General features: G+C 41.6%; 2 protein-coding genes across 12 annotated transcripts in view; both read right to left on the bottom strand.

Moving 5' to 3' along the window:
• The window catches only part of rem2 (RAS (RAD and GEM)-like GTP binding 2), a 114329-nt gene extending 106652 nt beyond the window's left edge, over positions 1-7677 (bottom strand). For both annotated transcript variants that reach the window (XR_009828716.1, XM_062070432.1), the window contains exons 1-2: positions 6935-7677; positions 1541-1862 (exon numbers count right to left, since the gene is read on the bottom strand). Coding sequence is in view for 1 of the 2 variants with exons in the window: in XM_062070432.1 (XP_061926416.1) it covers positions 1541-1862; positions 6935-6946 (334 nt within the window). In the remaining variant the exon portion in view is untranslated. The remainder of the gene's footprint in view (positions 1-1540; positions 1863-6934) is intronic.
• A 4231-nt stretch (positions 7678-11908) lies between these two features.
• si:ch211-119o8.4 (galanin receptor type 1) overlaps positions 11909-26141 on the bottom strand; it is a 59502-nt gene continuing 45269 nt past the window's right edge. For 7 of the 10 annotated variants that reach the window (XM_062070434.1, XM_062070435.1, XM_062070438.1 and 4 more), the window contains 2 exons: positions 25465-25889; positions 11909-17675 (listed from right to left, as the gene is read on the bottom strand). In XM_062070434.1, the coding sequence (XP_061926418.1) occupies positions 16982-17675; positions 25465-25889 (1119 nt within the window). In that variant the 3' untranslated portion in view covers positions 11909-16981. The remainder of the gene's footprint in view (positions 17676-25464; positions 25890-26141) is intronic. The other 3 variants (XR_009828720.1, XR_009828719.1, XR_009828718.1) reach the window with 3 other exon arrangements.

A 26141-nucleotide genomic window follows, 5' to 3' on the forward strand; every position in this document is an offset into this window, starting at 1 on the left:
GTAACATAATTTTACATGGTCTGCCACATAACTTAATGTGTCCGCCACCTCATTTTATGTGGTCTGCCACATCATTTTATGTGTTTGTAACATAATTTTATGTGGTCTGCCATATAATTTTATGTGGTCTGCCATATAATTTTATGTGTTCACAACATAATTTTATGTGGCCCGTCACTTTATTTTATGTGGTCTGCCACTTCATTTTATGTGTTTGCAACATAATTATAGGTGGTCTGCCACATAATTGTACGTGGTCTGCCACTTAATTTTACGTGTTCACAACATAATTTTAGATGGCCCGCCACGGTATTTTATGTGATTTGCCAAGTCATTTTACGTGTCTGACACATAATTTAGAAAGCCCGCAACATCATTTTACATGGTCCTCTACTAACATTTTACATAGCCTGCCAAGTAATATAATTTTTTTGTGCCCGCCACATCATTTTGGGTGGCCTTTGACAAGCTAGAAATAATGAAGCCTGGCTAAATGTATTTGTCTATCAATTAATCGAATGATCGATAGATTAATCGATGACTAAAATAATCGATAGCTGCAGCCCGCATGCAATATTTTGTTCAAGAAGTCCAATTTGTGCCTCATTTTTGGACGATGAATGCGTAAATCATTCGATTCATTGAATTGTATCGAATGATCGATAGATTAATCAATGACTAAAATAATCGATAGCTGCAGCCCGTATGCAATATATTGTCCGAGAAGTCCAATTTATGCCTCATTTTTGGACGATGAATGCATATATAAAAATGGGACCCATTACATCCCTACTTGGCACTCAGCATCAAGGGTTGGAATTGGGGGTTAAATCACCAAAAATGATTCCCGGGCGCGGCCACCGCTGCTGCTCACTGCTCCCCTCACCTCCCAGGGGGGTGATCAAGGGTGATGGGTCAGATGCAGAGAATAATTTTGCCACACCTAGTGTGTGTGAGACAATCATTGGTACTTTAACTTTAACTTCATAAATCATTCGATTAATCGAATTGTGCCGAACACAATTCGATTCATCGATAATCGATGACTAAAATAATTGTTGGCTGCAGCCCATATGCAACATATTCTCCCAGAAGTCCAATTTGTGCCTAATTTTTGGATGATGAATGCCTAAATCATTCGATTAATTGAATTGTGTCGAACGCAATTCGATTAATCAATAGATTAATCGAATGATCGATGGATTAATCGGTGACTAAAATAATCGATAGCCGCAGCCCGTATGCAATATATTCTCGGAGAAGTCCAATTTGTGCCTCATTTTTGGACGATGAATGCATAAGTCATTCGATTATTGAATTGTGTCGAACACAATCAGATTACTCGAACGATCGATAGATTAATCGGTGACTAAAATAATCGATGCAATATATTATCAGAGAAGTCCAATTTGTGCCTCATTTTTGGACGATAAATGCATACATTTCCTTAGTGACTGAATTGCAGTCATAATTTTTTCCAAAAACCGGTGGATGCCGGACCTGCCGTTCCAAAAACCAAAGCACATGTGTGAGCCATTACCGCATGATTGGGTCTCAGAGTCTATGGAGAGGGATCTGTCCGACTGGCCGGCCAGCGACAAGGCCAGCGACGACTTGCCCACGCCGTTCTGACCCAGCAGCACGATCTTCAGAGTCCCCCCGTGGCCGTGGTAGGCGGTCTGGGCCGCCGACGGTTGGCTGAAGGATTCATCGCGAGGCACGGACAAGGTGGCGGGCTCCTCCAGACCCGGGATCCAATCGCAGTCCTCGGACACGGCCTCTTCCCTCCGCAGCTGGTGCTTGACAGGGAGGGGCGTGCTCCCGCGGCGTAGGGGCGGCGCCGTAGTGAGAAACATACTGTACTGGAATGGAGGCAGATAAAATAAAACGGTGTTTAGGAGGGGGTTGCCACCTTGAAAAGACAGACGTGGTATCAGGATAGTTGTGTTCTATAAAGCCTGTGCCTGCATGGACTGTGGAGCCGAGTGTTTGCATGTGCAGGCACAGGAGACACTCATCAATATTAACACAACAATCCATCTTCTCCCCTGCACGAGCCCGGACTGTCTCCGGCTCTGCCTCTGCCTCGGGCACCCGAGTGCTGCTGTAGTGACACCTCATTAAAAGGGAGTGGAGCTACATCCTATTCATTCCCATTAGAGTTGCGTATCACAATGAAGTGAGTCCGCACACCCCGCTAACGTGACACAGCACGGGTTGTCCAATGCAAAGCCCGGGGGGCAGATCTGGGCTGCCACCTCATTTTTATGTGGCCTGCGAAAGCCTGGAATTAATTTGTGTAAAGTGTATTCAACTTTGCATTTTGACAGAAAAATACATTTATTTTAAACTTGATTTAATATTAAATTCCAAACATCAAAGCAAGTACTTAAATATTGGCTTGACTCATGATTTTGAAGTAAATTGAATTTACAGTAAAACACTGGTCATTTAATGGGTCCGCCACATTATTTTACGTGGCCTGTCACATAATTTAAATTGGCCCGCCAAATCATATTATGTGGTCTGAAAATGTATTTTATGTGTCCGCCACAATATTTTACGTAGTCCGCCACATCATTTAAAATGGCCCGCCACAACATACATTATACATGGTCTGCCACATCATTTTATGGGTTTGCAACATATTTTTACATGGTCTGCCACTTCATTTTATGTGTTTGCAACATATTTTTATGTGGCCTGCCACATCATTTCAATTGGCCCGCCCAAACATTATACGTTGTCCGCCACATTGTACGTGGTCCACCACATTATTTTTCATGGCCTGCAACATCATTCAAAGTGGTCTGCCACATTTCTTAATGCAGCCCACCACTTCGTTTTAAGTGGCCCGCCACAACATTATATGTGGTCCGCCATATTATTTTATGTGGTCTGCCAATTCTTTTAAAGTGGCCAGCCCCAACATTATACGTGGCCTGCCACAACATTATACGTGGCCTGCCACATTTCTTAATGCGGCCTGCCACATTTCTTAATGCGGCCCATCACATCGTTTTATGCGGCCCGCCACAACATTATATGTGGTCCGCCACATTATTTTATGGGATCTGCCTCATCATTTAAATTGGCTCGCTACATTATACATGGTCTGCCACATTGTACGTGGTCTGCCACATCATTTAAAGTGGCTCGCTACAACATTATATATGGTCTGCCACATTGTACGTGGTCTGCCACATCATTTAAAGTGCCTCGCTACAACATTATACATGGTCTGCCACATTGTACGTGGTCTGCCACATCATTTAAAGTGGCTCGCTACAACATTATACATGGTCTGCCACATTGTACGTGGTCTGCCACATCATTTAAAGTGGCTCGCTACAACATTATATATGGTCTGCCACATTGTACGTGGTCTGCCACATCATTTAAAGTGGCTCACTACAACATTATGCATGGTCTGCCACATTGTACGTGGTCTGCCACATCATTTAAAGTGGCTCACTACAACATTATGCATGGTCTGCCACATTGTACGTGGTCTGCCACATTATTTAAAGAGCTCGCTACAACATTATACATGGTCTGCCACATCATTTAAAGTGGCCCGCCAAGTCATGATATGTGGTCCGCCACATCAATTAAAAAAATAAATACTTCACTTACTAGTCACCTTGACTTACGAGTTCAAAGCAAGTTATCCATCAACAAATAATAATCAAAGAGAGATGCCTATGTGTAACAATACATTTATATGCATAATTGTACAGTATTATAATATTACATAAAGAACGTAAATAATAAATAATTTTACAGTATTATAATATTACATATAGAATGTAAATAATAAATAATTGTACAGTATTATAATATTACATATAGAATGTAAATAATAAATAATTGTACAGTATTATAATATTACATATAGAATGTAAATAATAAATAATTGTAGTGTTATATTACATATAGGATGTAAATAATAAATAATTGTACAGTATTATATTACATATAGGATGTAAATAATAAATAATTGTACAGTATTATCATATTACATATAGAATGTAAATAGTAAATAATTGTACAGCATTATAATACATATAGAATGTAAATAATAAATAATTGTACAGCATTATAATACATATAGAATGTAAATAATAAATAATTGTACAGTATTATATTACATATAGGATGTAAATAATAAATAATTGTACAGTATTATGACAGAATGTAAATAATAAATAGTTGTACAGTATTATATGACATATAGAATGTAAATAACAGTAAATATGAAGATGATGCAGTACTACATGAATGATTAGACAGTAGTGTAAATATATTATCCATCACATGTTGAGGTGTGTCACTCAGGTTCATTGGGAGGGCTAATCAATTAAACATGGCCTCCATTGTCAGCCAGCACAGAGACGTATTTATTGATTATTTATGATGTATTTATTGTCAGCAGGCGCAGGGACGTATTTATTGGTTATTGATTATGTATTTATTGTCAGCAGGTGCAGGGATGCATTTATTGATTATTTATGATGTATTTATTGTCAGTAGGCGCAGGGACGTATTTATTGGTTATTGATTATGTATTTATTGTCAGCAGGTGCAGGGATGCATTTATTGATTATCTATGATGTATTTATTGTCAGCAGGTGCAGGGACATATTTATTGATTTTTGAAGATGTATTTATTGTCAGCAGGTGCAGGGATGTATTTATTAATTATTGATGATGTATTTATTGTCAGCAGGTGCAGGGATGTATTTATTGATTATTGATGATGTATTTATTGTCAGCAGGTGCAGGGACGTATTTATAGATAATGGATGATGTATTTATTGTCAGCAGGTGCAGGGACGTATTTATTGATTATTGATGATGTATTTATTGTCAGCAGGTGCAGGGACGTATTTATTGATTATTGATGATGTATTTATTGTCAGCAGGTGCAGGGACGTATTTATTGATTATGTATTTATTGTCAGCAGGTGCAGGGACATATTTATTAATTATTGATGATGTATTTATTGTCAGCAGGTGCAGGGACGTATTTATTGATTATTGATGATGTATTTATTGTCAGCAGGTGCAGGGATGCATTTATTGATTATTGATGATGTATTTATTGTCAGCAGGTGCAGGGATGCATTTATTGATTATTGATGATGTATTTATTGTCAGCAGGTGCAGGGACGTATTTATTGATTATTGATGATGTATTTATTGTCAGCAGGTGCAGGGACGTGGTCACGTGTGAGGGTTAATCTGCTCCTTACAGGATGGAGAGAAGAAAGTGGGGCAAACAACACCATGCAAAATTCATAGTGGCCTGCTACACAACACACTACACACTTGTACTTCACAACACACTACACACTAGTACTACACAACAGTACTACACAACACACTACACTATAGTACAATACAACACTACACAATAGTACTACCCAACACACTTGTACTACATGTCACTACACAATAGTACTACACAACACACTAGTACTACACTACACACTAGTACTACACAACACACTGGTACTACACAACACACTACACAATAGTACTACACAACACACTAGTACTACACAACACACTGGTACTACACAACACACTACACAATAGTACGACACAACACACTAGTACTACACAACACTATAGTACTACACAACACACTATACACTAGTACTACACAACACAATAGTACTACACAACACACTACACAATAATACTACACAACACACTAGGACTACACAACACACTACACACTAGGACTATACAATACACTACACAATAGTACTACACAACACACTAGGACTACACAACACACTACACAATTGTACTACACAACACACTACACAATAGTACTACACGACACACTAGGACTACACAACACACTACACAATTGTACTACACAACACACTAGGACTACACAACACACTACACAATAGTACTACATAACACACTAGGACTACACAACACGCTACACAATTGTACTACATAACACACTAGGACTACACAACACACTACACAATACACTAGGACTACACAACACAATTGTACTACACAACCCACTAGGACTACACAATAGTACTACATAACACACTAGGACTACACAACACACTACACAATTGTACTACACAACACACTAGGACTACACAACACACTACACAATAGTACTACACGACACACTAGGACTACACAACACAATTGTACTACACAACCCACCAGGACTACACAACACACTACACAATAGTACTACACAACACACTAGGACTACACAACACACTAAACAACAGTACTACACAACACACTAGGACTGCACAATAGTACTACACAACACACTAGGACTACACAACACACTAAACAGTAGTACTACACAACACGCTAGGACTGCACAATAGTACTACACAACACACTAGGACAACACAACATACTACACTACAAAATAGTACCACACAACACACTACACAATAGTACTACACAACACACTAGGACAACACAACATACTACACTACACAATAGTACTACACAACACACCAGGACAACACAACATACTACACTACACAATAGTACTACACAACACACTAGGACAACACAACATACTACACTACACAATAGTACTACACAACACACTAGGACAACACAACATACTACACAATAGTACTACAGAACACACTAGGACAACACAACATACTACACTACACAATAGTACTACACAACACACTAGGACAACACAACATACTACACAATAGTACTACACAACACACTAGGACAACACAACATACTACACTACACAATAGTACTACACAACACACTAGGACAACACAACATACTACACAACACAATAGTACTACACAACACACTAGGACGACACAATAGTACTACACAATTAACACACTACACAATAGTTCCAGGCGTGAAGTTAGTGCGGGTAATAAAAAAGGTGTTGTCTTACCTGGTCGGCCATGGTTGGCAGGAATTGTGAGTGCCGGGAAGAAAAGTCACGCCATCACCCGCGGCCGCGCCAAATATCCACTCCTTGTCTCACTGGCCATCTTTTCTTCTCACCGCGGCGCGTAAAATCCCGGTGTGGAAGGCGTGGAGGTGGAGGTGATAGTGGGAGTGGGAGAGAAGGCGGCGGCACCTGCGTGTCCGCGCGTAGTGGGACGAGAGAGACGCGTGGACGCCATCAGGGAGACATGGTGTCTGCTCGCTTTCGCCGTCCCGACGAGCAGCGGCGACCACGCGCGTCCTACCAGCCTCTTAATGCTGCTGGCTGGGTCGATACCAACCCGCTGTAGTGCCGATATCAATTGGATCGATACTAGCGATGTTTGGTTTAAAACAATATCTGTTTCTTTTGTTCTGTTCATAATGTTACTACTGTATATATACATATATATACACGCCATTAGACTGTACAACTCCTCTCTGGGGGGGGAGGGGGGGTACTAGGATGACAGGGGATGCAAAACAATAACAGTGCAATACTTTTTAATTACATGGTCACTACTGCCTAGTTTCTCTTGTTATATTCTTATTTTACGGTTATATTTTTATTCTCATTGTTGCTTTTAATTTTTATTCTTATTGTAATATTTTTCTATTTTGTTTCCATTTATACCCCCATTATTTACTTTTACTTTTTAAATTTGATCTCAATTCTGTACACTACTACTGGAATTTAAATTTTCCTGAGGGAACTCTTCTGAAGAAATCAATAAAGTACTATCTATGTATCTATATATATACAATATGTGTATATATACAATATGTGTATATATACAATATGTGTGTGTATATATATATATATATATATATATATATACACACACACATATATATGTATATAAATATATATATACTGTACATATACACACACACACATATATATGTATATAAATATATATATACTGTACATATATATATATATACATATATACACATGTATACACACATATATATGCACTCATATATATATATATATGCACACATAATATATATATACATGCACACACACACACATATATGTATATAAATATATATATACTGTACATATATATATACATACATAAATACACATGTATACACACATATTTATATGCACTCATATATATATATACATATATGCACACATAATATATATATACATGCACACACACACACATATATGTATATATATATATACACACATATATACATATGTATATATATATGCACTCATATTTATGCACACATAATATATACATACACACATGTATATACATATATGCACACATATATACACACACATATATATATATATATACACACACATTAATGTGTATATATACACGTGTGTGTGTATATGTATATATATGTGTGTGTACATATGTATATATGTGTGTGTGTATATATATACAGTATATATGTGTGTATTTACGTATATATATATGAGTGTGTATATAAATATATATACACAGTGTATGTGTATATATACATATATACAAACACATATATACACTCAAATATATATATATATATACACATTTACTGTATATACACATACATATATACACTTATATACACACACACACATTCATATATATATATATATACACACACACACATATACATATATGCCACATTTTAACGCTGGCGGGAAACTATGTTAAAAACATTCTATAAGAAATGTGCTTGTCTGGAATAGAGTTATTGGAATAATAATTTTTTTTCTCATGAGAAAAAAATTCGGTTTTAAACAGAACTTTAGGAACGGCTTACAAAAACCAAAGAACCGTTGTTTTTATATAGTATTACGTTTTTGACAAACACGTGTTTGTCGGTAAAAAAAACCATTTATTTTCTTGCCTTAAAATCTTCCTCCTGTTTTATTCCAATAATAATGTTTAACAAAATTACGACAAAATCCCCAAACCATTTAAAAGCAATGATATTGATCATTTGTAGGTAAAATTAAATAAATAAAGCGGTATCATCAATGTTGGTGTCGGCGATACCGCCCGATCTACTCGGTATCGAATCGATACCAAAACATTAGGTATCGTCCAACTAATCATCTCTCTCTTACGCGCTCGCACACGCGCTTTGTAGGCGCGTCCTAGTGCGCCTTTGTGGGACACCTTTTTCCAGATTAGATCTTAGTTATTGGCGTTGTTAAAAAGGAGTTGTTTATCGCTCCTCGCCTGCAAAACGGCCGCCAGAGGGAGCCAGAGCAGACACACAATCACATGAAATGAGGTCAGGGGACGCGGGGTCGCACCTGGCTCTCATGGAACGTGAAAATTGCGATTAAAAAAACAACAAACTATGAACAATTGCCTAGTGATCTGTTTAACGTGATTCCTGGATGAGTCCGGTTATTATTTTTGTTATCATAATCGCTTAATTGGCACTTTTCAAACATACAGTCGTGGTCAAAAGTGTACGTACATATTGAGTTTCCAATTATTTCTACAACTCTTATTGTTTTGTGATGTAGTGATTGGAGCACATACTTGTTGGTCACAAACAACATTCATGAAGTTTGCTTCTTTTATGAAATTATTATGGGTCTACTGAAAATGTGACCAAATCTATATATATATTTTATTTTTATTTGTTCCTGAAGGAACTCTCCTGAAGGAATCAATAAAGTACTATCTATCTATCCATCCATCCATCTTCTTCCGCTTACCCGAGGTCGGGTCATAGGGGCAGCAGCCTAAGCAGGGAAGCCCAGACTTCCCTCTCCCCAGCCACTTCGTCCAGCTCCTCCCGGGGGACCCCGAGGCGTTCCCAGGCCAGCCGGGAGACATAGTCTTCCCAACGTGTCCTGGGTCTTCCCCGTGGCCTCCTACCGGTCGGACGTGCCCTAAACACCTCCCCTAGGGAGGCGTTCGGGTGGCATCCTGACCAGATGCCCGATCTGGCTCCTCTCCATGTGGAGGAGCAGCGGCTTTACTCTGAGTTTCTCCCGGATGACAGAGCTTCTCACCCCATGTCTAAGGGAGAGCCCCGCCACCCGGTGGAGGAAACTCATTTCGGTCGCTTGTACCCGTGATCTTGTCCTTTCGGTCATAACCCAAAGCTCATGACCGTAGGTGAGGATGGGAACGTAGATCGACCGGTAAATTGAGAGCTTTGCCTTCCGGCTCAGCTCCTTCTTCACCCCAACGGATCGATACAGCGTCCGCATTACTGAAGACGCCGCACCGATCCGCCTGTCGATCTTACGATCTACTCTTCCCTCACTCGTGAACAAGACTCCGAGGTACTTGAACTCCTCCACTTGGGGCAGGGTCTCCTCCGCAACCCGGAGATGGCACTCCACCCTTTTCCGAGCGAGAACCATGGACTCGGACTTGGAGGTGCCGATTCTCACCCCGGTCGCTTCACACTCGGCTGCGAACCGATCCAGTGAGAGCTGAAGATCCTGGCCAGATGAAGCCATCAGGACCACATCATCTGCAAAAAGCAGAGACCTAATCCTGCAGCCACCAAACCGGATCCCTTCAACTAGACTGCGCCTAGAAATTCTGTCCATAAAAGTTATGAACAGAATTGGTAACAAAGGGCAGCCTTGGCGGAGTCCAACCCTCACTGGAAACTTGTCCGGACCAAGCTCTATCTATCAATCTATAAATAAAACATGTTAGTGAAACGTGTGGGTCATTTAATTGGTCTGAAAAACCTGCAAAAATCTCGTCTACTACATTTTGTTACACAGGGTGTATACATTTCTTAAAATGTATTTTCCCTTTTCTAAACTATTTCAAAGTCTTTCTCCAATGTTTTATGCTCTTGGCATCTCGTGGAAGGCGGAACACTGTTAGGAAGGTGCAAGCTGCCGTGTCTGTGGTGGTTAACGACACACTGACAAATGAACCCCTGCCTCCTCCCAGGCTGATTTAAGAGCTGCTTTCGCTGCAAGCGATGCACTTTTTTTGGCAAAAGTCGGATGTCTGCGATACATCACGCTGTTCAGGGAGGATGCCGCCTCCATCAATCAGAGCGAGCGATGCCAAGTCTATTTATTGTTCCATCTACAACCCATAAAAGCAACATCAATTATTGGAAACACTGAACAAGGGTAATGGAGGTATAAGGTGTTGTAATTGATTTATATGATATATTTGATATATTGTTGACTTATTTAAGAATTCCATGAACTCCATGTTATGAAATACGACTTAAAACACTCTACTGTATTTTTGAATATACAACTCTTGCCTGCGCCCGTTAAAGGGTGGAGTGCCATCTACGGGTTGGGGAGGAGACCCTGCCCCAAGTGGAGGAGTTCAAGTACCTCGGAGTCTTGTTCACGAGTGAGGAGAAGAGTGGATCGTGAGATCGACAGGCGGATCGGTGCGGCGTCTTCAGTAATGCGATCCGTTGTGGTGAAGAAGGAGCTGAGCTGGAAGGCAAAGCTCTCAATTTACCAGTCGATCTACGTTCCCATCCTCACCTATGGTCATGAGCTTTGGGTTATGACCGAAAGGACAAGATCACGGGTACAAGCGGTCGAAATGAGTTTCCTCCGCCGGGTGGCGGGGCTCTCCCTTAGAGATAGGGTGAGAAGCTCTGCCTTCAGGGGGGAGCTCAAAGTAAAGCTGCTGTTCCTTCACATGGAGAGGAGCCAGATGAGGTGGTTCGGGCATCTGGTCAGGATGCCACCCGAACGCCTCCCTAGGGAGGTGTTTAGGGCATGTCCGACGGGTGGGAGGCCGCAGGGAAGACCCAGGACATGTTGGGAAGACTATGTCTCCCGGCTGGCCTGGGAATGCCTCGGGATCCCCCGGCAGGAGCTGGACAAAGTGGATTGGGAGAGGGAAGTCTGGGCTTCCCTGCTGCCCCGGCGACCCGACCTCGGATAAGCGGAAGAAGATGGATGGAACTCTAGCCTGTATTAGTCTAGTCTGTGGCATCGATTGATTAACCTTCTGTTATTTCCCGATCCTCAATTATTCTCATAACGAAGCATTACAAAACAACACGTTTTTTTCCTAAGTGTTCAAGATTTTCAAGTATGAGCTCGCCATGCATGACGTGCATCAAATTCATGGAATCTGTGTGACGCCTGAATCTTTCCATTCTTACAAGCATCTCCAGAATCTCGTAGCTTTACATAGCACTCCAATTACTCACTGCCGCTTCGAGCTTATCTGACCTCACCGTCTTTGCAAGCCTCTGCACGTGTTGAGGCTTCACTGAATAGCAGCAGCAAAAATCTCTACAACGAGTGTGCCCGGTGTGGCGTATATTTAAAGGGCTGACTAATCTGCGGCAGACTTGATGAAGTCTGGTCCGGACATCACAGCTCGCTGAAAGGGGCACTGAACAATCATTAGCCTGATGACGGAGATAAGCCCTCTCATTTGCCTGCACCAAAAAAAGAGCTAATGAGGCTGCGGTCATCGGAATGTGCAGCAGTGCATTCTGGGACATATCAGAGGGGCAGGAGTTATGGCTGCCAAGGTATGTTGTAATTATGTCCGCGTTCCTTCAAGAAAACGACTTGGGCCGGGTCCACATGCGCATGTTTCTATAGCCTTTCAGACATCAGTGTAACCGTAGAATGGACAGTTGAGTCTTAGAAAAAGTACTATAATCTGCATTGAAGAAATTGCACATTTCGACCACTAAACAGAATATTCTGCCATGAATCCTGAAGTCGGTCGCAGAAAAGGACCGGTACATTTTGTCCTTGAAAAGGCCAGCAGTCAAATTTGCGTAAAGTACTTACAAAGGATGAAACTAAACCGTCCTCTAGTTTTATTGTCCCCATAAAACAAAATCCAATTACGAGTTTACCTACATACAAGGCCACGGACCTCTGAACAACTTGACCCGGGCAGTATTATATCGGAACTATCATCTGGAAATCTACGGGACAGAAGCGATAGATCCACTTGTTACGAAGTCATTTACGCACCAAATCCCTCTGATGCATTTTTCTGTGTCAAATTCCTGTATAAGACTCACTCTGTTTTGAACCATAGATTCCACGTATGCAGACTCAAAACAAGGTCACCGAGATGGCATTGAATTTATATTATGGAGAGAGCAGTATAGTGAGTTAGCACGTCTGCTTCACTGTCAAGAGATCTGGACTTTGATCTTAATTGGAAAATCTCTTTGTGGAGCTCGCTTGTTCTCTCCTCACACATCCCGTAAAGCATGCATGGTCGGCGTTTGGAGACACTAAATTGTCCGTAGATGTGAACGTGAAGTGTAGTTTCTGTTTTCTTTAAGAGTAACTGCTGATCAGTCCAGGGTAAACTCTCATCCTTTCACTCAAAGTCAGCTGGGATGGACTCTCGCTCCCCAAAGGAGGACAAAGGATACATGCCCGATGTATGGATGGAGTGACCGAGGCTCTTCTCTTTCCATCCCGTTGCTTTGACATCTCAATGTTAGCAATTTCACACATGGGAACTTTTGAAACATGAAATCATCCAGATCAGTCAATTCAGTACTTTTGTAGGCACCAACAGAATCTCATCGGTACTACATAAAATCAAACAGTACCATATTTAGAGACTTTGCAACCGGAAGTGCAGACTAGTTGTTCCTCTCTGAACTTTTTAGCTTTTCCATGCCAACAACGCATGTATTGTTGCTATAACGCGCTCAAAATCAAGGCTCCACTTTTCTAAATGTACTAGTGAAGTGAATTATTTTTATATAGCGCTTTTTCTCTCGTGACTCGAAGCACTTTACATTGAGAAATACATTATCTACATTTAGACCAGTCTGGGTGGAACTGCGAGCCCAAGGACACAACGGCAGTGACTAGGATGGATTCAAACCAGGAACACTCAAGTTGCGAGTCGGCCGCTGTACCATTTGAGCCGCGCCGCTAGCTCGATGCTAATTTACATTGGATACGTCATAAACATGATACCAGTTAGCGTTAGCGATTTCACATCAACACCTCCAAAGTTCTCTCTCAAAACTACAACTAAGACGCATGTCACAGCCGAACAGCTGGTGTGTAATGGGTGTGATACTTACGATTACCTGCAGGGCGCGGTATAAGATTAGTCTGGCACATTCAGCTGTAAGAAATCAAGCTGTAACAACTGGACATGGACTGAGTGTGATACTTACGATAACCTGCAGGGCGCAGTATAAGATTAGACTGGCACATTCAGCTGTAACAACTGGACATGGACTGAGTGTGATACTTACGATAACCTGCAGGGCGCAGTATAAGATTAGACTGGCACATTCAGCTGTAACAACTGGACATGGACTGAGTGTGATACTTACGATAACCTGCAGGGCGCAGTATAAGATTAGACTGGCACATTCAGCTGTAAGAAATCAAGCTGTAACAACTGGACATGGACATTTAAATGTCATGTTAAACAATGACATTTTATTATTTAAGCAAACATTTATTACCACACAAAAAGCACTGAAAATTGGTACCGTTGACGATTCCCAGGTACCAAGACTTGGTACCGCATCGGTTCAAATGTGAAAGGTACCCCTCCCAAGTCGCCAGAGCTTTCCGACCAGCCCACAGAATACAATCAGTGAATTTAGTATTGAGTCTTGGCAATAAATTTATTGCCGGTGGGACTTTTTTTTTTTTTTGGAATATTGGTTACCTTCACTCAACTTGGCAAGATGGTCTGTGTACAGCAAGCAGCACCCGAACTATCTGAGTACACAAGAGGCTTAAGTCTTCCTGTAAAAAGCAGATATGAGCAAAGAATCAAACTATGCAATGGAATAAATCCCTATACTTTATCAAAAAAAGATTTGTCGAGTGATATCAAGGATTATTTGTTGGGTGCGTTCCCAGACATATCGAACTATTGCGCTCCAGACGCCATTCTACACGACAAAACAGATGGAAACTTGGAAAAGCATGGATGACTACAGCTTCTTTGTGTGTGGCTGGGTCAAGACCATTGGTATCAAGACTCTCCCGGATAAATATGCATCGTTTTTGCTCGGGTAAGGTTGCATTTCATGATTTAACTTTGCGTCTAAGCTGCCGTGATTACAAGTAGCGTGTTTTTCCCTGTCTTTATCGAACACTCGTACCAAACATGTGTTTAAGAAATACAAATAACATCAAGACAATACTTAAATGGGAAATAATAACCGTTAAAAGTATATCAAACACACCTTTAACGAAGTGACGACTGCAAACTCATGCATTCTTCCACTCTGCTCCCTTGGACATTGGACTCTGCTTTTCTCGCCATTGTTTCGTAAAATCTTGGATTACCACTTAAAGAACTCAGAAGAAATGTTTCTCCTTTGAACACTTTGCACAGCCAAAAACAACACAAGCGTAGGGCATTTTTTCTTCAAAAAAAGGCTAAATGGCGCCTAGTACCCATTGAGGAACAAAGCTAGCTTGAGCACCACCAGTATACACTGGTCGGCCGTGACGTCAGTAAAATCCCAGCAATTGCTTTTCCGGTTGACCTATGACAGCACACCAAAACAAGGCATCTTTGCGGCTCCTTACAAGTCAACACCGCAGCTCTTGTCCGCTGAAATAATGGGATGTCTCTAATGGCTATTGTCAGAAAAATTGTATGTAAATTATCAAAAAACTTTCCGTTCTCTGAGTTCCCAATGAACAGACAAGAGGCTGTCTTTGTTCCACCAAGCAAAGGCTTGGAAAATTCCATTGTGTACAATGGGAGGAGACGGGAGGGGGTTATCTATTGTCATCGAATACCTGCCCAGGCTGAAGCCAGGACCAGCCCAAGCCCGAGGCATCTTTTTCTTTTGTGTTAATGGGACCGAAAACAATGACTGTTTACATACTACCCATTCCTTTGGAAGCAGATGTTGTTGTGTAAACAGGGAGTGTCCAAATAAAGGAGGAGACGTAAACCTTTTTCGTCAGAGCGTGCTAAGACACTGTAAGAGGTTACAGGTCGACGGCGTCTCTCCTCAATTGAGTCCAAATTTAATTCTGTCTCTGTTTGATTCTTTGCTTCTTGTCTTGTTTAATAGATAACATCAGTGTTTGAACCTGACAGCTACGTTGATGTTAAATAGCAGACAGTATCAAGAAATAATCTTATATTGCGCTACGAACATGACGCTACTACTAAGAACTTCTCGGAACGGACGCAGGTCCGAAGCAAAGAAAGACTGGCGGGAGAGAGTTGTTTTAAAATAATTTTGGGCTGGGGAATTATTGAAACAAAACTTTCGAATGTCTAGGAGTTCAATCAAAAGGCTGTGAGGACTGATGGAAGTAGTTTTGAATCCGAAGGAAAAGACCATTTATGCCCTGTTCTAGATGAGGGCCTGGACTGTCTTGCCAATTGTGCAGAATACAGAGTTATTGCAAATCAGTTTGCAGTGCAGAAATGCAGCGTGAAGAGGTTTGTGTACGCTTTCTGCTTCATTCTCTTCCATCTCACTCGCATTTCGTTCGGGAGTCCGTATGAAACCACCATTCTCCATTTCCTTAGCTACTTTCTTGGATAAATCTCTCTTTCTGCTTTTTGTTCCATCGATTCACTTCAAAATGTTCTGTCCTTTTCATTTGTGAAGCAAATAAAGAGACTTCCCTTTATTCAAATTGAGGCCTATGTTTTTACTGAATGGTATCTGCTTCCGGCTTATACCCCGCGTGGTGAGACTGGCACATGCGCGATAGGAAGGGTCCCCTCCGGCAGCCCACACCCACTCAAGAGATCTGGTTTCCGATTCAGGTGTGTTCGTCCGGTTTCTCAAAAGCCAAACGCGATCAGATTAAGGCAAAGGCGCCGATCTAAATTTCTGCCAGTGGGTGCTCGGACGGGCGGTAAATCTGACGCTACTTTTCTCGAGCATGCGCGTTTTTTTTGCTTGGTGGTGAGAAAGATTTTGCCATCAAAGTTGGTGCTCGGCATTGTGCGTGGGTGCTCGGGACCCGAAGCACCCACGGGATCGGGGCCTATCGATTAAGGTGTTTCCATGGGTTGTAGGATGCTTCTATAGAAACAAGCTCTTTGAGAAATCCGTGTCCTGAACTCTTACTGAGTCTGTCTGATTGTCAGGGGTTCTGGTGTGCAAATACTGGAGGCTGTGGCTGTTGGGAGAGAATTTGGGGAACGGGAGAGACACGACATCGCTGTGCAGGTTTTCTTATCTTCACCAAATTCTCCCGAAAGCAGGAAGGCAGCAGAGCTCGAAGATGACGCACTGCAGGCCGTGACAACAGAAAATACAGCGGAGGGTTCCAGCAGGGTGCAAGACACACCAACAAGATGGCAGTCAGGGACGACAACTCCCATAGCAGCGACACACTCGTCTTAGTGTCCTCGCTTGGTCCAGCTGTTGTGACCAACAAATATGACGGAGATGAAGTTGAGTTGAATCTGCCAATGGGGGAAGCTACCGAATGTATATAGGGAGACGTAACATTAACAAATTCAAGTGTGTAATACGGCAACCAGCTCACTGCAAAAACCAGCGTTGAAGCAACTAGCAAAGCGGTAGCTTTTTTGTTACGTCTGTGTGCAGCCATGGATCCTTTGCAACCATGGAGGTGGGAGATGACGAGGCTGCAGTTGACGGCGATACACAGGAGAGGAGCCACGTAATAAACCAAAAAGGCTGGGACCAGAAAGAACAGCCACTCCTCTCTGCCTGCTGACCACGTGCAACCACCGTTAAAGTTGATGTAGGTGACCTTTGGTAAAGCCATGGTGACTGACACCAGCCAAATTGCCAGGACAACAAACAACCTGTGGGAGAAGATATGAGAAGATTAGAAATTGTTAGTGTTCGCTGTGAGACTATTAATGACAAAGGGTTTAAATTTATTAAAACACGTGCAAATTTGATCTGTACTAAGCTTATTTCAAAATGATGTCCTCATCCCCAAACACCCTTTTCATTGATGGAATAATGGAAGTGTCTAAAATGTCAAAGTCAACTCGCATTAATTGAAGACGTAATGACTCCAGAGTGCCATCACCTGACATTTACAATATCACCAATGACTGTGGAAATGTGCATGTTTTCTTCAGGAAGTCGTCTTCATAAATCTCATTTGAATCAAAACCAAACAAAAGTTCCAGCATCATCATTTTGCCCAATGCAGATTCACAGTTCATCAACGAATATGACTTTCATCCAGTCATCCATAGTCCACTATTGCCACTATTATTTAGCCCATTGGAGCATTAATTTTTATGTTTAGCTGTTAATGACGGCTTTTGTTGAACTTTCCATCCATCCATCTTCTTCCGCTTATCTGAGGTCGGGTTGCTGGGGCAGCAGCCTAAGCAGGGAAGCCCAGACTTCTCTCTCCCCAGCCGCTTCGTCCAGCTCCTCTCGGGGGATCCCTAGGCGTTCCCAGGCCAGCCGGGAGACATAGTCTTCCCAACGTGTCCTAGGGAGGTGTTCGGGTGGCATCCTGACCAGATGCCCGAAACACCTCATCTGGCTCCTCTCGATGTGCAGGAGCAGCGGCTTTACTTTGAGCTCCTCCCGGATGGCAGAGCTTCTCACCCTATCTCTAAGGGAGAGTCCCGCCACCCGGCGGAGGAAACTCATTTCAGCCGTTTGTACCCATGATCTTGTCCTTTCAGTCATAACCCAAAGCTCATGACCATAGGTGAGGATGGGAACGTAGATCGACCGGTAAATTGAGAGCTTTGCCTTCCGGCTCAGCTCCTTCTTCACCACAACGGATCGATACAGCGTCCGCATTACTGAAGACGCCGCACCGATCCGCCTGTTGATCTCACGAGCCACTCTTCCCTCACTCGTGAACAATACTCCGAGGTACTTGAATTCCTCCACATGGGGCTGGGTCTACTCCCCAACCCGGAGATGGCATTCTACTCTTTTCCGGGCGAGAACCATGGACACGGACTTGGAGATGCTGATTCTCATCCCAGTCGCTTCACACTCGGCTGCGAACCGATCCAGGTAGAGCTGAAGATCCTGGCCAGATGAAGCCATCAGGACCACATCATCTGCAAAAAGCAGAGACCTAATCCTGCAGCCACCAAACCGGATCCTCTCAACGCTCTGACTGCGCCTAGAAATTCTGTCCATAAAAGTTATGAACAGAATCGGTGACAAATGGCAGCCTTGGCGGAGTCCAACCCTCACTGGAAACGTGTCCGACTTACTGCCGGCAATGCGGACCAAGCTCTGACACTGATCGTACAGTGAGCGGACCGCCACAATCAGTTGAACTTTTCTGTTTTTAAATCCCATTTCTTACAGTTTGGTCACAGACAGTGTTTCCAGTTTTGTTTTTCATTTCTTTTGCTGTGCATTCTCTGTTTTCAAGGAATTACTCAACGTTTTTTTGTCTTGACGCTTTGATGTCTTCCTTGGTCTACCAGTATGCTTGTTTTTTTACAACCTTCCCATGTTTTTTTGTACTTGGTCCAGATTTTAGACACAGCTGACCGTGAACTAGCAACATCTTTTGCGACATTGCGAGATGATTTAACTTCCTGAAGAAGTTTGACGATCCTCTCCTGGCTCGTGTTGGAGCCATGATTCATGTCAATCCACCTAGTGCAACAGCCCTCCGAGGTGTGAACGCTCATTGACTGCAGACAAATGAACCTATTTAATCTGATCGAGGTGTTAGATTTGTAAATTAAAATTTACAGGGTGATTCCATGAGTTTTTTCAGCTGCTTGATCTAAAAACAAAACGGTCACTGACGACCACAATTTATATTCTTGATTTCTTTTAGTGTTTCTTAAAGCAGGAGAGTTGGCATTTGAAATGATTACAGTTCTGTGTCATGTCTGTTTTCAGTTTTTTTAGATTTACATCATCCAAAACTTGTGATTCCATTATTTTCGTATGTGTTCGTTTACTCATGGTAGTGGGCTACGTGTCATTTGGTAAGCCAGAAACAACTGACCAAATTCCAGGGCATTGCTATACCTACTGATTGAGCATTAATTAGTGCGTCAATGCAAATTATAAAAAAGTGCCACGGCTGTCACTACCACATATTTCAGGATTTGCCTGACCTGCCTACCCTGACTGCGGGTCCCTGAAGTGGAGTGTTGACATTCTTACCTAGCTCCCTCCGCTTAGGCAAAGAAGTTAAAAGAAATCCATTTCAAATAAGAAAAGAGAAAAAGACCGTATTGGAGTTCAGTTGCAGTGTAAAAAAAAAGAATAATGCATATATATCAAGACTCAATTATCAAAGGGTTGCAGAGGTATTGCATAGTGTAGACATTGGACTATGAGCAGGGTTGTAGAAATATTGCACCCAGGTTCACAGCTCGACATGATAACGACATAAGGTGCAACGAATGTGGTTAAAACTTATCTAAAGGTGCTGTTTGCAACTTCCTCACTGTTACATTTTTCAGAGCAAAACAATTAAACAAAAACAGCACCGGCTAGCGTATGTTACCATTAATGATTTACCGGCAGACATTTATTTGACAATTGTCTATATTTTTCACAATTACTAAGTTTATGAAATAATTTTTTTTACCGGCCCAAATCAAATTATTGGTGTTTACGGCAGTCCCTCACCCGGTCTCGTCAACACGTACAAGCGGGGAGCTGTTAGAATAATTATGTATATATTATCATCATAACTTTATGCTTAAGGGCCGTTGATATAAATTATTGTCAATTGTGCTGAAGTGGTATTTTTGTATCTGTGCAAGCTGGCAATCCAAAAGATTGTCAGTTGTCTTTATCAGTGTTGTGTCCAGACTCAGCCTGCTGATGGCCAAGACCGAACACCGCCGTGACACAGACAGAGCAGAGACAAGGCGATATGACCTGCGTCAACTAATTTTAATTTATTCTATAATCATATATTGTGTCTAACTGGAGTTGTCGAGATTACCCCCTTCCCTCAGCGACAGCTTCAGTGATGTAACAGGGACCTTCCTTATTAGAGGAGGCGCGCGGGCTTGACTTTTAGAACGTAGTTTGGATCTGTAACTAGAATACAGCCCAAAACATGTGTCTCCTCATGAGCTAAATTGAACTCTGTCTCTGCATGATTCCTTGCTTCTTGTCTGATTAATAGATGTCATCAGTGTTTGAACCTGACAGTAGCGCGTACACAAAACCAGTCCAAGAGAAGCAACGAGCACGTTGCAGTCATGTTGTTGTTATGATAGAATGTACATTCAATGACAGCTAACGCGAGCTATCCAAATTGCTAATATTAGCTAACAAAGGTACGTAGTCACGTCATTATGTAGGAGAAGCCGTAAGAGGGCGGGATGTATTGCGTAAAAACACATTGGAATATTGGCGCCCTCTAGGGATCTGTGTGAATATTGCAAATTTCTTGTGTAAGGGTTACGACATTTTAGCAAAAAAAAGTTTTTAAAAAATTTGCATTTTCTGCCATTTTCCTGTTTTGTCAGGACTCCTGATGAGGTTATGAGACATCTCCTACAACTACAGCACCAGTATTGTGCTGCTGAAGCAAGTCCGATTTTTTTTATTTTTGTGTAAGGGTCTCCCCTTTACGACATTATAGCGAAAAAACATTTAACATCTCCTACAACTAAAGGACCAGTGTTGTGCTGTTGAAGCAAGACAGTTTTTAAAATGTTTGTGTAACTACCACCTTACGACATTTATATTGGCCTTTCCAATATATATTTTCTGCCATTTTCGGGTTTTTTCGAGACTCCTGATGAGGTTTTCAGAGGTCTCCTACAACTAAATTGTGCTGCTGAAGCAAGACCGTTTTTAAAATTTTTCAGTAAGGGTCCTCCTTTACGACATTTAAGAAAAAAAAAGTTAAAAAAATAAAAATGCATTTTCTGCCATTTTCGGGTTTTGTCGGGACTCTTGATGAGGTTTTCATACATCTCCTGACCCTTACCCAAAATTTTTAAAAAAGTGTCTTGCTTCAGCAGCACAACACTGGTCCTTTTAGTTGTAGCAAACCTCCCGAAACCTCATCATATACATTTTTTGCCATTTACGGGTTTTGTCGGGACTCCTGATGAGGTTTTGGGACATCTCCTACAACTAAAGGACCAGTATTGTACAGTTGAAACAAGACAGTTTTTGTACGAAATTTTTGCGTAAAAAAAGTTTTAAAAAATAGTACTTTTCTGCCATTTACGGGTTTAGTCGGGACTCCCGATGAGGTTATGTGCGGTTAAGGAAATAAGATTTTTTTATTTAATTTTGGTTTTTGCTTACGATATTTTAGCGATTTTTATTTTTTTTAAATGTATGCATTTTCTTAACTTTTTTCGCTAAAATGTAAAGGGTACACTTACCCAAAACATTTTGAAAAACTGTCTTGCTTCAACGGAACAATTCTGGTCCTCGAGTTGTAGGAGACGTCTTAAAACCTCATTGGGAGTCTTGATAAAACCGGAAAATGGCTGAAAAGTACTATTTTTCCAAAACTTTTTTTTTTGCTTAAATGTCGCAAGGGGGGGACCCCCTTACCCAATAAATTAAAAAAAATTGTCTTTCTTAAACGACACAATACTGGTCCTGGAGTTGTGGGAGACGTCCCAAAACCTCATTGTGATGCCCGACAAAACCTGAAAATGGCAGAAAATTTGTCGAGCGGTGCGTCGTGTGACGACAACGAAGGTTGTAGTGATTCTAAGTCCCGGCGAACGAGGAAACAGCGTGCAGTAAGAACGGGTATTTCTGATTACACAAACAAAAAGCGAGAAAAACAGGGAAGGCAACAAAACAAAATGCTGGAACACAGCAAAAACACTTCCAAGGAATGTGGAGCAGACGGTGTCCACAAAGTATGTGCGTACTTGAACTCAGCATGGAAAGGATCGTCTATAGTGACCAGTGAATAGTGAATAATGTCCCGACGACAAAATGGTGTTGCAAGCTCAACTTATATAGTGCTAATGATTAACAGAAAACAGGTCGTGGGGCGTGGTTAAGAGGAGAGTATATTTACAGCTAGAATTCACCAACTCAAGTACTTCATATATATATATATATATATATATATATACATATATATATATATATATACATATATATATATATATATATATATATATATATACATATATATATATATATATATACATATATATATATATATATATATATATATATATACATACATATATATATATATATATATATATGTATATATATATATATATATATATACATATATATATATATATATATATACATATGTATGAAATACTTGACTTTCAGTGAATTGTAGCTATATATATATATATATATATATATATATATATATATATATATATATATATATATATATATATATATTTTATTTTTATAAATAAAATAAATACTTGAATTTCAGTCTCCCGGAGGCTATCCAGTAGATGGCAACATTGTCCTGTTTAACTTCTCCATTCATGAATGAGTATATCATTTCGGCCACCGTGTTCAATGGAGAAGTCTGTTCTACAAAATGTACAGGCAACATACACCTTCCCCTTCGAACTGTCCTGGATAAACTGAAATTCTTGTTTCCATTCATTTTGGAACTTGCAAGCGTATTTCTTCATCTTGCTCGTCGACGGCGTCGCCATGTCTGTAACTTCCTCGTTCTTCTGCTTCGTCTCCTTGTTGTGTGCGCAGTTGTGCACTCTACTCTCTAAAAGCCGTAGATGTTATGACGTCATTGGGCAGGCAAGCTGTTTATATTGTGGGAAAGCGGAGGTGAGAACAGGCTGTCCCCACTCAGGTCCGCATTGAGCTGGAGGGGGCGTGGCCTCCAGCTCCGGCTGAATACCGGGAGTTTGTCGGGAGAAAATTTCTGCCGGGAGGTTATCGGGAGAGGCGCTGAATACCGGGAGTCTCCCGCTAAAAACGGGAGGGTTGGCAAGTATGGCTTAAAGGCAGGCATAAAGCTGCTGCAGGAAAGGGGAAAAAGGGAAGTGAAAAACCACAAAATAAGAGCGCAAGACAGGAACTAAAACTACACCCAAAAAATTACCAAGAAACTCAAAAAAAGGCACTTTTTTCGCTAATATGTCGTAAGGTGGAACCCTTAACCAAGAAATTAAAAAAACTGTCTTGCTTTAACGCAACAACACTGGACCTGGAGTTGGGGGGGGATGTCCCAAAACCTCATCAGGAGACCCGACAAAACACGAAAATAGCAGAAAATGTATATTTTAATGCCAATGTTTTTCGCTTAAATGTTGTTAAGGGGGGATTTTACCCCAAAAATAGAAAGAAGTGTCCTTTGTATAGAATAAACTGTAAATCTTCAATTCTAATCAGCTCTTTTTATTCAGACAGCCTTCGAATAAAATAATCTGGGAGGACTTTTCCTTGCAAAAGGGAGAGTCACAATAATATCACTCATCACTAAAATGAAACACATGAAGGATTGAACCAAATTGCAATGCCTAGTGAAAGCAACCTTAGATGTATTCATGGCAATATACAAAACCCAAAACCAGTGAAGTTGTCACGTTGTGTAAATGGTAAATAAAAACAGAATACAATGATTTGCAAATCCTTTTCAACTTATATTCAATTGAATAGACTGCAAAGACAAGATATTTAACGTTCGAGCTGGTAAACTTTAGTTGTTTTTTTCAAATATTAGCTCATTTTAAATTTGATGCCTGCAACATGTTTAAAAAAGCTGGCACAAGTGGCAAAAAAGACTGAGAAAGTTGAGGAACGCTCATCAAACACTTATTTGGAACGTCCCACAGGTGAACAGGCTAATTGGGAACAGGTGGGTGCCATGATTGGGTATAAAAAAGCAGCTTCCATGAAATGCTGAGTCGTTCACAAACTAGGACGGGGCGAGGGTCACCACTTTGTCAACAAATGCCTGAGCAAATTGTTTAAGAACGACTTTTCTCAACCAGCTATTGCAAGAAATTTTGGGATTTCACCATCTACGCTCCGTAATATCATCAAAAGGTTCAGAGAATCTGGAGAAGTCACTGCACGTACACAATGATATTACGGACCTTGGATCCCTCAGGCGGTACAGCATCAAAAAGTGACATCAGTGTGTAAAGGATGTCACCACATGGGCTCAGGAACACTTCAGGAAACCACTGTCAGTAACTACAGTTGGTCGCTACATCTGTAAGTGCAAGTTAAAACTCTACTATGCAAAGCGAAGGGCATTTATCAACAACACCCAGAAACGCAGCCGGCTTCGCTGGGCACGAGCTTATCTAAGATGGACTGATGCAAAGTGTAAAAGTGTTCTGTGGTCTGACGAGTCCACATTTCAAATTGTTTTTGGAAACTGTGGACGTCGTGTCCTCCGGAACAAAGAGGATACGAACAATCTGGATTGTTCTAGGCGCAAAGTGTAAAATCCAGCATGTGTGATGGTATGGAGGTGTATTAGTGCCCGAGGCATGGGTAACTTACACATCTGTGAAGGCACCATTAATGCTGAAAGGTACATACAGCTTTTGGAGCAACATGTGTTGCCTTCCAAGCAACGTTATCATGGACGCTCCTGCTTATTTCAGCATTTTTATTTACGAATTACACAACGTGCCAACTTCACCGGTTTTGTGTTTTGTATTTTTACTCACGTAATGTACTCACACTTCCGTCAAGTTTGCAGCTCGTCTTCCGCGCGGTGCGACAATACGACGGCGGAGCACGGACAAAGCAGCCAGGCTGAAACTTTCCACTCCGACTGTGACGGAGGTCAGGAACCCCAGGAGGATGCAGGCGGCGTCCCCGAGGAGCCAGTCCTGGAAGCCGGCACTCAGGAGCACGCAGGGCAGGGTGAGCAGAGCCCCCGTGTCGGCCAGGCTGAGGTTCAGCAGCAAGACGGAGCCGGGCTTTGAGCGGCTCCTCGGGTTCCTCGCCAGCACCGTCCACAGGAGGAGGTGCCCCCCCACGCCGCCCAGGAGGGAGACCATGCTGACCAGGGGCAGCACCGTGTTGAAGGAGATGGTGGTGTTTGTGGAGACCACGTTGAAGAGGAGGTTGACAATGGCGGGCATGATGAAGGTTTGGATTTCCTGTAAAACAAAAAACGCTTCGTGTTGATCTGTGGACAATAATCGACGTCAATGTCTCTTATCCAGGGTTTTTAGAGGCACTATATCGACTAGTGCACCAGAAAGACCTGAAGCAACTACCGAAAAAGAAACAGATGGAATGGTGTTTTTTCCCCGCTACTTGGTGCATAACGTTAAGTGGATTTCTGCCATACGGAGCACAATACGGAGGGATCACTGGACTCCTATAGAACACCCCAGACTGTGCTGTGA

The sequence above is a fragment of the Entelurus aequoreus genome, linkage group LG14, assembly GCF_033978785.1.
Source record: "Entelurus aequoreus isolate RoL-2023_Sb linkage group LG14, RoL_Eaeq_v1.1, whole genome shotgun sequence".
NCBI classification, from domain to species: Eukaryota; Metazoa; Chordata; class Actinopteri; order Syngnathiformes; family Syngnathidae; genus Entelurus; species Entelurus aequoreus.